The 13,384-nt window shown below is 41.1% G+C and overlaps 1 protein-coding gene across 8 annotated transcripts in view; it reads right to left on the bottom strand.

The window, feature by feature from the left end:
• Positions 1-13,384, bottom strand: part of cep112 (centrosomal protein 112) — a 577,437-nt gene that overhangs the window by 383,261 nt on the left and 180,792 nt on the right. For 7 of the 8 annotated variants that reach the window (XR_011954852.1, XR_011954853.1, XM_072558882.1 and 4 more), the window contains exons 10-11: positions 7,142-7,241; positions 1,749-1,867 (exon numbers count right to left, since the gene is read on the bottom strand). The exons of the other annotated variant lie outside the window; for it this stretch is intronic. Coding sequence is in view for 5 of the 7 variants with exons in the window: in XM_072558882.1 (XP_072414983.1) it covers positions 1,749-1,867; positions 7,142-7,241 (219 nt within the window). In the remaining 2 variants the exon portion in view is untranslated. The remainder of the gene's footprint in view (positions 1-1,748; positions 1,868-7,141; positions 7,242-13,384) is intronic. 8 annotated transcript variants of the gene reach the window in all.

Here is a 13,384-nt window from a genome sequence, read left to right as displayed (position 1 = left end):
TTTCCCATAACACATTACTTAATTTCTCTAATCAGGTTTCTGGTCTTGATACATAGCTTGAATGGTTTAAACTAAAGACAGAAATCAAACTCTAAATAATTGCAACCACAGCAAATCATCCCCGTTCTCTTTGCCACCTTCAGCATGATTGACCCTTCATCCTCCTTCAACATCTCTTCACTGTCCTTCGATTCACTAGGACCATCTTTGTTTTGTTCCACTCTTAGCTATACGATTCTAGCTATCTGTAGCTAAAATATGTAGAAAATACAAAAATAGGTTGGCAACTGAGTATAACGTGGGAAAATGATAAGTTCACTTTAGAAAGGATAACAAAAGAAAAGAGTATTAATTAAATGGAGAAAAGCAGCAGAAAACTGCAACACAGAGGGACTTAGGGGTATTTGTGCATGAAGCACAGAAAGCTATGCAATTAGTAATCAGGAAGGCTAATTGACTGCTGGCCCTTATTTCAAGGAGATTGGAATATAAGAATAGGAAAGGCTTACTGCAACAATACACGGTCAACTACACAATGTCTTATAAGCAAATCTTAAACGGGTTAGGACTCTACTCATTGGAATTTCAAAGAACGAGAGGTGATCTCATTGAGAATTATGGGAGTCTTACATAGATTGACAGAGTAAGTACTGATAGGATGATTCCTCTTATGGGAGCGTAGGAAGAGCAGGCACAGCCTCAAAGTAAAGGACACCATTTAAGACCGAGATGGAATACTTCCTTCTCTAAGGGTTGAGTGTCTTTGTAACACCTTGCCACAGAGAGCAGTGGGGACAGGGTCCTTGTGGACTTTTAATGCTGAGATATGCCATATTCCTCATCATTAGGGGAAAAGTGATGAGGAAAGGGCAGGCAAGTACACATGAGGAATGTCGGATCAGCTGTGATCCTATTGAATGTTGGAGCAGGCTCAAGGGGCCAAATGACATAATCCTGTTCCTAGTTCTTAGGGTCTTATTATCTATAATGGCTTTTCCTTATACCTTTGCATCATTACTGCAAAGATTTCACAAGGGTCTATCTTTCACACTCCACCCCTCCCTTTTCTCAAACACAGAGCTTTCCTTCAAAACACTGTTCAAAAGCTTTCATATGCTTTTATCATATAGAAGGTGTTAAGGCTCCCAATCTTTTTTTCCTCTACCTGTTTTAACCTCTCCTCTATGATTGTTGTCAGCTTGCTTTCCAATAAATATTTGACAAGGCACAATTCAAAACAACCATCCAAATATTTGTCACCAATTCCATCCACCCTTTTGGCCAATTTCAGGTTAATTCAGATGGTTTGTCACTTTGGAATCACTTTCAATGGTCTACACAACAGTTTATTCAAACTCTCCTATCTGCATTCCAATTTCAAGTAAGTGTCATTCACCCATCACTTGATCACCTTCATTGTCTCCCAATTTTTCAAATTTTTAATTTAAAATTTCCATCCTCATTACTTCAAATTCCAGTGGGAAGAAATACCTGCAGAAGTTGTGGATTGAAAGAGATAACACACTTGCAATTTTCCCCTTGTATAAATATCATATCAAGCTGTAATTCATGGGTTATCTTACAGACTTCACAAAACCAACCACATTTGAAGATGATCAGAGTCTACATCAAGTGACACGGTATCCCCCAATCACAGACGCAGAAACTTTATGCCTAAATCTGAGGTAAAAATATCAGAACACTACATGGAAGTCAACTCAAATCTTCAAATGTTTTAAACCCCTTACCTTTCTTTCCCAATCATTTTTTAAAGAATCAGCACTCTGTTCAGTCATCTTCTGCAACTCAACAATTTGCTTCTCTTTACTTTCTCGAATAATCTGCAATTCACGAACCAGACTCTGAACTGTTAAAACATAGGATAAAGGATCAAATGTATTATTTAAAGCAATGCTGAAGGCCATATATCCCAGAGGTGACCTTTTAGACGCAGTATGAGTGCCTCTGGTTCCATTTTCTACTTGTTTTAATTTAACAGTATTACAAGGGAAAACCCTTCACTGAAAATATAGAACATATCAGCTCAGTACAGGCCCTTCGGCCCTCGATGTTGCGCTGACCTGTGAAACCAACCTAAAGTCCATCGAACCTACACAATTCCATTTTCATCCATATGTCTATCCAATGACCATTTATATGCCCTTAAAGTTGGTAAGTCTACTACTGTTGCAGGTAAGCCATTCCATGCCCCTAACACTCTGAGTTAAGAAACTACCTAAGTTATCTGTCCTATATCTATCACTCTTCAATTTAAAGCTATGTCCCCTCGAGCTAGCCATCATCATCCAAGGGAAAAGGCTCTCATTATCCAGCGAAATCGACGTTTCGGGCAACCTGATGAAGGGCTTTTGCCCGAAACGTCGATTTCGCTGCTCGTTGGATGCTGCCTGAACTGCTGTGCTCTTCCAGCACCACGAATCCAGTATTTGCTTTCCAGCATCTGCAGTCATTGTTTTTACCTCTCATTATCCACCTTATCTAACCCTCTGATTATCTTATATGTCTCCATTAAGTCACCTCTCAACCTTCTTCTCTCTAACGAAAACAGCCTCAAGTCCCTCAGTCTTTCCTATAAGACATTCCCTCCTTACCATGCAATATCCGAGTAAATCTCCTCTGAATCCTTTCCAAAGCTTCCACAATCTTCCTAGAATGTGGTGACCAGAACTGTATGCAATACTCCAGGTGCAGCTGCACCAGAGTTTTCTACAGCTGCAGCACAACCTCCTGGCTCCAAAACTCAATCCCTCTACTAATAAAAGCTAACTTACCGTATGCCTTCTTAACAACCCTATCAACAACCTGTGTGTCAACTTTCAGGGATCTATGTACATGAACACCAATATTTCTCTATTCATCTACACTGCCAAGAATCTTAGCCCAGTACTCTTTATTCCTGTTGCTCCTTCCAAAGTGAATCACCTCATACTTTTCTGCATTAACTCCATTTGCCACCTCTCAACCTAGCTCTGCAGTTTAGATATGTCCCTTTGTAACTACAACATCATTCAGCACTAACTACAACTCTACCAACCTTAGTGTCATCCACAAATGTACTAACCTGCCCTCATCCAGGTTATTTATAAAAATGACAAACAGCAATGGCCCCAAAGCAGATCCTTGCGATACACCACGAGTAGCTGACCTCCAGAATGAACATTTCCCATCAACTACCACCCTCTGTCTTCTTTCAGCTAGCCAATTTCTGATCCAAACCGCTAAATCACACTCAATCCCATGCCTTTGTATTTTGTGCAATAGCCTACCATGGGGAACCTTACCAAATGCCTTACTGAAATCCATATTCACCACAATCGCTTTATCCTCATCCACCTGTTTGGTCATCTTCTCAAAGAACTTAATAAGGTTTGTGAGGCACATATGAAAGCAACAGTTAATTAATAATAGTTACTATGTCTACTATTCTGTTAAGTTTCCCAGTTGAATTAAGTTATTTTAAATTCCACTCTCTTTGGCTGTATTTTAACTACGGTGTTTAAATAAATTGTGTTTCGCTTAATATTGAATAGTTTGATTCATCGCAATGCAACTAGAAAAGGCACTTCACGCTTGCCTTTAGAAATAAGAAAAGTTAGGGTCAAGGCTACCTTCTTAAAATATTTTGAGGGGCTTTGGTCTGGTTCATAACACTCCTCTTGCCACATGGTAGAATACATTGAGAGCAGAAATACACATCAACATTTAAACATGCATTCTATTTTTGTCAAATACCTATGGTTTTTTTTCAATGCTGTGTTGTCTTTTAAGTAAATTTACCTTTTACTTTAAATTTGATTTACAGGATTCAGCATCAACAAGTTCTACCAAATGAGTACCACTGTACTAAGTACATTTATAAATAGTTCAAAGTTTGAACAGATAAAAAACTAAGAACAAAAAGCAGGTAGGACAAGCCATTCAAATTCCAATTCAGAGGGCTTGGAGTTCAGCCCAACCTTAACTACCTTTTGACTTGCAATGATAGCCAGTTCAGTTACTAGAAGTCAGTCATTGAGTAGTGGAACACTAAACCTACGAAACAGCTGGTGAAGGACTTTTGCCATCAGATCATCCATATCACCCCTCAGGTGCAGATACTGAGGTTAAAAAAAAAGGGAAGTGAGAGGAACAACATAAGAAAAAAGTTGGGTGACCTACTTGCTAGAAAGTTTGCTTTCAATTAATTTTAAAAATCACACAATACCAGATTATAGTCCAACAGGTTTATTTGGAAGTACTAGCTTTCAGAGCGCTGCTCCTTCATCAGGTAACTAGTGGGGCAGGATCATAAAAACCAGAATTTATAGCAAAAGATCACAGTGTCATGCAATTAAAATGATATATTGAATAAACCTAGATTGTCAAGTCTTTCATCTTCTAGAATGGATTGCAGGAATTTCTAAAATATTATATGGATTGACTGCCTCCACTGACTACCTGAAGGTCGTGTGCTTATTGAGCAAAAATAGAATGTATCTGCAAATACAATTCTCCAAATTTACCCCACAGACATTTATATATATGTGTGTGTATATGTTTGTGCGCAGATGCGTGTGTGTGAGTGAGTGAGTGCTTGGTAGAGTGTATCCATGAGTGTGACGGCGTATAAGCCTGTGAGAGGGTGTGCACGTGGGTGTGGGGGGTGTATGTGCATGCACCTGAGAGGGAATGTGTGTATGAAAGAGGGTCTACATAAGCATGAGAGCATGTAAAGGTGCATGTGTATGTGTGCTTGTGTGTGCGTTAGACAGAGCGTATAGTGTAGTGGGGCCACCGGCAGTGTGACATGAACTCAATGTCCCGGTTGAGGCCATCCTCATGGGCGCTGAACTTGGCTATCAGCCTCTGCTCAGCCACTCTGCATTGTTGCATATCCCGAAGTCCGCCTTGGAGGATGGTCACCAGAAGATACAAGGCTGAATGTCGCTGACCGCTGAAGTGTTCCCTGACTGGGAGGGAACATCCCTGACTGGCGACTGTTGTGTTGTAGCAAATGGGACAGTGGCCCAACAGGGACCTTGCATTCACGTAATACTACATGTGATTCCACTACACTATACATTTTCTCTCACACACACAGACTCACACACTCAAGCAGACCCTCTCTCATACACACGCTCTCTCTCATCCCTTCTCACAGGCTTATACTCCATCACACTCATGCACACACTCTACCAAGAACACAAACACAGTCTCTCATGCACACACACACACACACACACACTCTCCCTCACATGCACATGCATATGCATATGCATACACATGCAACATATATCAGCCTATGGGGTGAATTTGCATTTGCAGAATTGTATTTGCAAATACATTCGATTTTTGCTCAGAAAGCACACAAGCTGCAGGTAATCAATGCAGACAGTCAATTCATATAACATTTTATAAATTCCTACTTTGGAAACAGAGCCAGTCTGACTCAAGATTGGGATACAGGCAGACTCTAACCTCATACCTTTAATACATTGTCTGAGCTGCGATATCACCTTTTTAAATTAAAACCTTAAGTTATTTCAAAAATGTGACTGAAAAGAAGTTCTGGGATTTACATATTAATATATTGAAAACTGCAACCCATTCTGAAAGATGAAAGACTTAACTATAAATAACTATATAATAAAGACTTTGCTATAAATTCTGTGTCTTATAATCCTGCCCCACTAGTCACATGATGAAGGAGCAGCACTTTGAAAGCTGGTACTCCCAAATAAACCTGTTGGACTATAACCTGGTGTTGTGTGATTTTTAACTTTGTCCACCCCAGTCCAACACTGGCACCTCCACATCATTTCAATTAATTTGACACTAACATAGGCCAGGTAGTATTCCAAATTCTCTTTACACTGTCATTGTTATAGTAAAATCATGGAAATAATAATAACCAGGGATATGTATAATATTCAGGTGCTCATCAATCAGATTGAGAGCATGTTACAAGTTCCACAGTCAAGCAATAAACACATTCAAGTTTGGAGCCAGATAATAATATATACACTCCTGTGAAGCACCATTTGGTATTTAATACATTAAACACACAATATGAATGCAAATTCTTATGACTGCCATATAAGCCAAAGAAATAGTCAATGAAGGCCACAATAATGGTTTAAATTTTGTCATGGAATTTCTGCCCTTACATCACCAGCACAATGCTGAAGTTTATTTCATGCCAAGTGTCCCTGTAATGATCAAAGCCAAGGTTCATTGTGGAGTACCAAAAATATATTTACATGAGAAGGAATTAAATTTTTATATGATTCATATTTTTTGAAGATATAACTGTGATTTGGCAGTACTTCAAAGATTCAACTTCATTAATCTTGCAACAAAATTTAGCTTTTCACTGAGGATCCTATCACTCATCAACAGGTTGAAGTTTGTTGATCAGCGTTAATCAGGTAAATTTTTAAAATATCACAATACAACTAAAACGTAACGCAAGAGATTCAATTAACATTGTAACATGATACCTTCATCCAGCAACACACAAAACAGAAGCAGAAGAGGAAATAAAAGCCATTTCCTGCTGGTTATTAGGAGTTTGTCAATCAGGCTAACTGTTAATCTAGGGAATTGCAGCAATAGCTTTGTCATAAATTATTTCAAACTGAGATTATTTGGACAACTCTCTCTCCTCTCCCACCTCTCAGCAACCCCTACAGACAGCTACAAGAGGAACCCACCCAGTGGCTGTAAAATTTTAAGAGCAGGGCAATAGAGCTCTGCCTTGTCAAATGGTAATACTAAATTATATAATGGGTGCAAGAATGTGATTCAAAATTAAAAAATAAAATCTTACAGTCAGCTGATGAAGGAATTGTTTAATGCCACCCAAATGTATGCTGACTCCTGCCCATAAAAGATCATTGGATTCACATAGAAAAGGGGACTGCCAATAATACCACACTGTGGAGCCATTCCTTTATGGCCAGACAGCCCCTGTCAGAATCACTCAATAAGACATTTTAAAAATATTCATTCTCAAGCTTAAACAGCCTATTTCCTTGCATTTCTACTCATGCATGAACATTCCAATTCAGGATTTAGAAAAAAAATGTTGCTGCAAAAACAGCATGACGCTGTGGCAACAGCAACTTTGACTTTGGTTTACCTCTCTTTTCCAGCTTCTTATTCACCTCTTCTGCTTCCTTTTGCTTGTTTCTATACAGTGTCTTTAGCTCCTCAATCTCATTATTTTTCCGATCCAAAATCTGGAACAAGATGTTTAAAAATCTGAAAATCCAGCACAACTTTGTTTTAAGAGTTTTCCATCTCCAGTATATCTCTAATAGATACCATTCAGATTTATAAAAAAATCAAATAGTTTAGAAATGTAAATATAAAACTTAAAACCTCCTTTGAAAAGAGCACTGTTAGAAGTGGTTTGGGCACTGGTACATTGACAGATGTGGTTTGGATATTAATTTTAGTAACATTACAAATAGGAGGTCAATCCAGCTAAAGATGCAAATGCCACGGTAAATAATAACCAGCTGTTAATACTAAATTTATTCAACCATCAGTATTGTTTTTAAAGAAATACATTGCATACAGCATGCAGAAAATCATACCACCAGATGCTGCAATATTTGGGCAAAAATCATAATTGAAAAGTGATTAAACCAGTTTATTATTCCGAAGTCAAAACATGCCCAAGTGCTTGAGCTTGAATTCAAATCCTTCACTTCCAATGAAGAGGTTAGTCACAAGTATTCTCCAAATCATAGAATACTTACAGTATGGAAGCAGGGGATTCAGCCCATCGAGTGCACAACTCTGAACAGCATCCCACCCAGGTCCCCACCCCGCTCTATCCCAGTAAATCTGCATCCCCCCCACAGCTAACCCACCTAGCCTGCACAACCCTGTACACTATTGAAAATTATAACATGGCTAATCCACCTAAAGTGGGAGGAAGTTGATGCACCCAGAGGAAACCCACGCAGACAGGGGAAGAATGTGCAAACTCCACTCAGATAGTTGCCCAAGGGTGGAATTGAACCTGGGTCCCTGGGGCTGTGAGGCAGCAGTGCTCACCACTGAGCCACCATGCCACCTTTTCTCCATTAAAACCCAGTCCGGGTGATCCAAGATGGTGGCGATCTGAAAGGTCTGCCCTGTTGAGCTCTGCACCAAAACTCAGGCGAATTTGTGTTTTTACCCTCCCAACCCAAGTTATTTTGAAAAAATTCAATAGTTAAACAGTCATGGAATTGCTATAAATCTTTTTTAAGCAAGTGAAGATGACAAAAAGTAAAGGTTCAATTAAATTCCAACACGGGACATTCGCTGGCGGCATCAGGCACGCCTGCAACCATGACTGCGGCCAAAGCTTCAGCCTCCACTGCAACTTCATTGGAATCGCTTACCCAACAGATGTGAAGCTCTGGGAAATGATTAAGGTGTCAATTGAAGAGCGCCGCACTAGGCTGGAATGGATTTCGACCATCCCACACAAGCACGAGCAGGAGCCTGAAGGGCTCAAAAGGCGAGTGGAAAAGGTCAAATGGTGGACCACAGCATCCAAGACTGTGGTCGAGTCCTCGAAGGAGTGGATCCAGACCCTGGAGAAACAGGTCCAGGCCTTGATTGAGCAGGTTGACAACCTCGAAAGCACAGGTAGGAGAAAGAATATCTGAGTTGTCGGATTGCAGACAGAGTGGGAGGTGCGCAGCCAAAAGTATTTTTTGAAGGCTGGTGGCTGCGATTTCTTGGTTGGGAGGCCAAGGTGGGTTGAGTGAAGGTTGACAGAGGTCACCGGGTTGCGGTCCGCAGATCCGGTTCAGACCAGCGCCTCCGTCCGGTCCTAGTGCAATTCCAATGCTACAGGGACAACAAGAGATCCACAGGCTTCGATTTACCAAAGGATCCAGGATAATGCTCTTCCATGACTTTTCTGCGGTCATGATCCATAAAAGGAAGTCCGTTGATGAAGTTAAGAGAAGACAGAGGGACCTCAGTATTCAGTAAGATACCCGGTGGTGCTTCATTTTACACATGATAGGTCTGTATACTCATTTGATTCTTTGAAAAATGCGAAAACTTTCTGGACATTTTAAAATAGACTGGACGGTCTAAAGGATAGAGAAAATGTTTTTGTCCCTTTTATTTTCTCTTTGCGCTTCTCTCCTTTTCTAAAAGAAAGTGCTGTTGGATTTTCTTCCGATGTTAATTGGGTTAATGTACAGGTGGGGATGGGTAGAATGTTCACTTTTAACTTCTTTGCTAATATTACCTATTTTTTCATTCTTTTGCTTGAGTTTAGGGTGTGGATCAAGCTAGAAGGAGTTATGAAGGTGTATGTGGGATGGTTAAACGCCCGCTGTGGGTAGGGGTAGAGTTCCCCATTTGTATTTTGTAGCTGGTTTAGTTTGTTGGTTTTTTGTAGATGTAGTTTTTGAAATGATTTGGAGACACTGGTGTTGGACTGGTGTGTACAAAGTTAAAAATCACACAACACCAGGTTATAGTCCAACAGATATATTTGGAAGCACTAACTTTCAGGGCGCTGCTCCTTCATCAGGTGGTTGTGGAGAATAAGATTGTAAGACACAGAATTTATAGCAAAAGTTTACAGTGTGATGTAACTGAAATTATATATTGAAAACTCCCACACAAACACACAAACTCATGCTTACCCTCTCGCATTTGCCTACACATACTGTCTCACATTTGAGCCAGAGGGGTACCAATATCCTGGAGGGGAAAGTTGCGAAGGCTATTGGGGTGGGTTTAAACTAATCCAGCAGGGGGGATGGGAATCAAAACTGTAATTCAAGTATAGAAAAGGTTGAGAGAAAGGAGGTCCAAAATCAAGTTTCAGGGACGCAAGATGGCACTGGCAAGCAAGAAGTTGGTTTGAAGTGTGTCTACTTCAACGCCAGGAGCATCCGGAATAAGGTGGTGTTGTGGCCATTTCGGAGACATTGATAGAGCAGTGACAGGAATGGTTGTTGCAGGTTCCAGGATTAAGATGTTTCACTAAGAACAGAGAAGATGGTAAAAGAGGGGGAGGTGTGGCATTGTTGGTCAAGGACGGTATTACAGTTGCAGAAAGGATGCTTGGGGACTCATCAACTGAGATAGTATGGGCTGAAGTTAGAAACAGGAAAGGAGAGGCCACCCTGTTGGGAGTTTTCTATAGGCCTCTGAATAGTTCCAGAGATGTAGAGGAAAGGATAGCAAAGGTGATTCTCAATAGGAGTGAGAGAGACAGGGTAGTTGTCATAGGATACTTCAACTTTCCAAATATTGACTGGGAACACTATAGTACGAGTACTATAGATGGGTCAGTTTTTGTCCAGTGTGTGCAGGAGGGCTTCCTGACACAGTATGTAGACAGGCCAATGAGGGGCAAAGCCACATTAGATTTGGTATTGGGTAATGAGCACGGCCAAGTGTTAGACTCGGAAGTAGGTGAGCACTTTGGTGATAGCGATCACAATTCTGTTACGTTTACTTTAGTGATAAAAAGGGATAGGTGTATACCACTGGGCAAGTATTACAGCTGGGGGAAAGGTAAGAACGATGCAATTAGGCAAGATTTAGGAAGCATAGGATGGGGAAGGAAACTGCAGGGGCTAGGCACATTACAAATGTGGAGCATATTCAAGGAAAATCCACTATGTGTCCTAGATAAGTATGTAATGTCAGGCAAGGAGAAAGCTGTAGAGCACGGGAGCCATAGTTTACAAAGGAAGTGGAATCTCTGGACAAGAAGAAGAAGGCTTACGTTAGGATGATTTGGAGTTGCCGGTGTTGGACTGGGGTGTACAAAGTTAAAAATCACACAACACCAGGTTATAGTCCAACAGGTTTAATTGGAAGCACACTAGCTTTCGGAGTGTCGCTCCTTCATCAGGTGTTGTGTGATTTTTAACTATGTTAGGATGAGATGTGAAGGCCCAGTTAGGGCGCTTGAGGGTTAAAAGGTAGCCAGGAAATAACTAAAGAGAGAGCTCAGAAGAGCCAGAAGGTGACATGAGAAGTTGTTGGCAGATAGGATCAGGGCAAACCTTAAGGCTTTCTAAGGAATAAAAAAAAATGACGAGTAAGATTAGGGCCAATCAAGGATAGTAGTGCGAAGTTGTGTGTGGAGTCAGAGGAGATAGGGGAAGCACTAAATGAATATTTTTCAACAGCATACACTCTAGAAACAGTATTCACTCGAGAAAATGACAATGTTGTCGAGGAGATTACTGAGATACAGGCTACTGGACTAGGTGGGATTGAGGTTCACAAGGAAGAGGTATTAGAAATCCTGCAGAGTGTGAAAATAGATAAGTTCCCTGGGCCGGATGGGATTTATCCTAGAATCCTCTGGGAAGCCAGGGAGGAGATTGCCAAGCCTTTGGCATTGATCTTTAAATCGTCATTGTCTACAGGAATAGTGTCAGAAGACTGGAGAATAAGCAAATATGGTTCCCCGATTCAAGAGGGGGAGTAGAGACAATCCTGGTAATTATAGACCAGTGAGCCTTACTTCAGTTGTTGGTAAAGTGTTGGAAAAGGTTATAAGAGATAGGATTTATAATCATCTAGAAAATAATAATTTGATTAGGGATAGTCAGTACAGTTTTGTGAAGGGTAGGTCGTGCCTCACAAACCTTATTGAGTTCTTTGAGAAGGTGACCAAACAGATAGATGAGAGTAAACTGGTTGATGTGGTGTATATGGATTTCAGCAAGACGTTCAATAAGGTTCCCCACAGTAGGCTATTGTACAAAATGTGGAGGAATGGGATTGTGGGAGATATAGCAGTTTGGATCAGTTCTTGGCTTGCTGAAAGAAGACAGAGGGTGGTGGTTGATGGGAAATGTTCATCCTGGAGTCCAGTTACCAGTGGTGTACCACAAGGGGCGGTGTTGGGTCCACTGCTGTTCGTCATTTTTATAAACGACCTGGATGAGGGCATAGAAGGGCGGATTAGTAAATTTGCAGATGACACTAAGGTCGGTGGAGTTGTGGATCGTGACGAAGGATGTTGTAGGTTACAGAGAGACATTGGGCTGAAAGGTGGCAAATGGAGTTTAATGCGGACAAGTGTGAGGTGATTCACTTTGGTCGGAGTAACCGGAATGCAAAGTACTGGGCTAATGGTAAGATTCTTAGTAGTGTAGATAAGCAGAGAGATAGACAATAGGTGCAGGAGTAGGCCATTCTGCCCTTCGAGCCAGCATCACCATTCATTATGATCAAAGCTGATCATCCTCAATCAGTATCCTGTTCCTGCCTTATCCCCATAAGCCTTGATTCCACTATCCTTAAGAGCTCTATCCAACTCTTTCTTGAAAGTATCCAGAGACTTAGCCTCCACAGCCTTCTGGGACAGAGCATTCCATACACCCACTACTCTCTGGGTGAAGACGTTTCTCCTCAACTCGGTTCTAAATGGCCTACCCCTTATTTTTAAACTGTGTCCTCTCACCCATCAACAGAAACATGTTTCCTGCCTCCAGAGTGTCCAATCCTTTAATAATCTTATACGTCTCAATCAGATCTCCTCGCAGCCTTCTAAACTCAAGGGTATACAAGCCCAGTCGCTCCAATCTTTCAACGTAAGACAGTCCCGCCATTCCAGGAATTGACCTTGTGAACCCACGCTGCACTCCCTCAATAGCCAGAATGTCTTTCCTCAAATTTGGAGACCAAAACTGCACACAATATTACAGGTGTGGTCTTACTAGGGCCCTGTACAGCTGCAGAGAACCTCTTTGCTTCTATACTCGATTCCTCTTGTTATGAAGGCCAGCATGCTATTAGCTTTCTTCATTGCCTGCTGTACCTGCATGCTTGCTTTCATTGACTGATGTACAAGAACACCTAGATCTCGTTGTACTGCCCCTTGACCTAACTTGACTCCATTTAGTCTGCCTTTCTGTTCTTGCCACCAAAGTGGATAACCACAAATTTATCCACATTAAACTGCATCTGCCATGCATCTGTCCACTCACCTAGCCTGTCAAGGTCACCCTGTAATCTCCTAACATCCTCCTCACATTTCACCCTGCCACCCAGCTTTGTGTCATCAGCAAATTTGCTAATATTACTTTTAATACCATCATCTATATCATTAATGTACATTGTAAAAAGCTGGTCCCAGCACTGATCCCTGCGGTACCCCACTGGTCACTGCCTGCCATTCCAAAAGGGAGCCATTTATCACTACTCTGTGTTTCCTGTCAGCCAATCAATTTTCAATCCAAGTCAGTATTTTGCCCCCAATACCTTGTGCCCTAATTTTGCCCACTAACCTCACTAACCTATGTGGGACTTTATCAAAGGCTTTCTGAAAGTCCAGGTATACTACATCCACTGGATCTCCCTTGTCCATCTTCAGAGTTACATCCTCAAA

The sequence above is a fragment of the Chiloscyllium punctatum genome, chromosome 39 (genome assembly GCF_047496795.1).
Source record: "Chiloscyllium punctatum isolate Juve2018m chromosome 39, sChiPun1.3, whole genome shotgun sequence".
Taxonomy (NCBI): Eukaryota; Metazoa; Chordata; class Chondrichthyes; order Orectolobiformes; family Hemiscylliidae; genus Chiloscyllium; species Chiloscyllium punctatum.
This window is presented reverse-complemented; position numbering and strand designations above follow the sequence as displayed.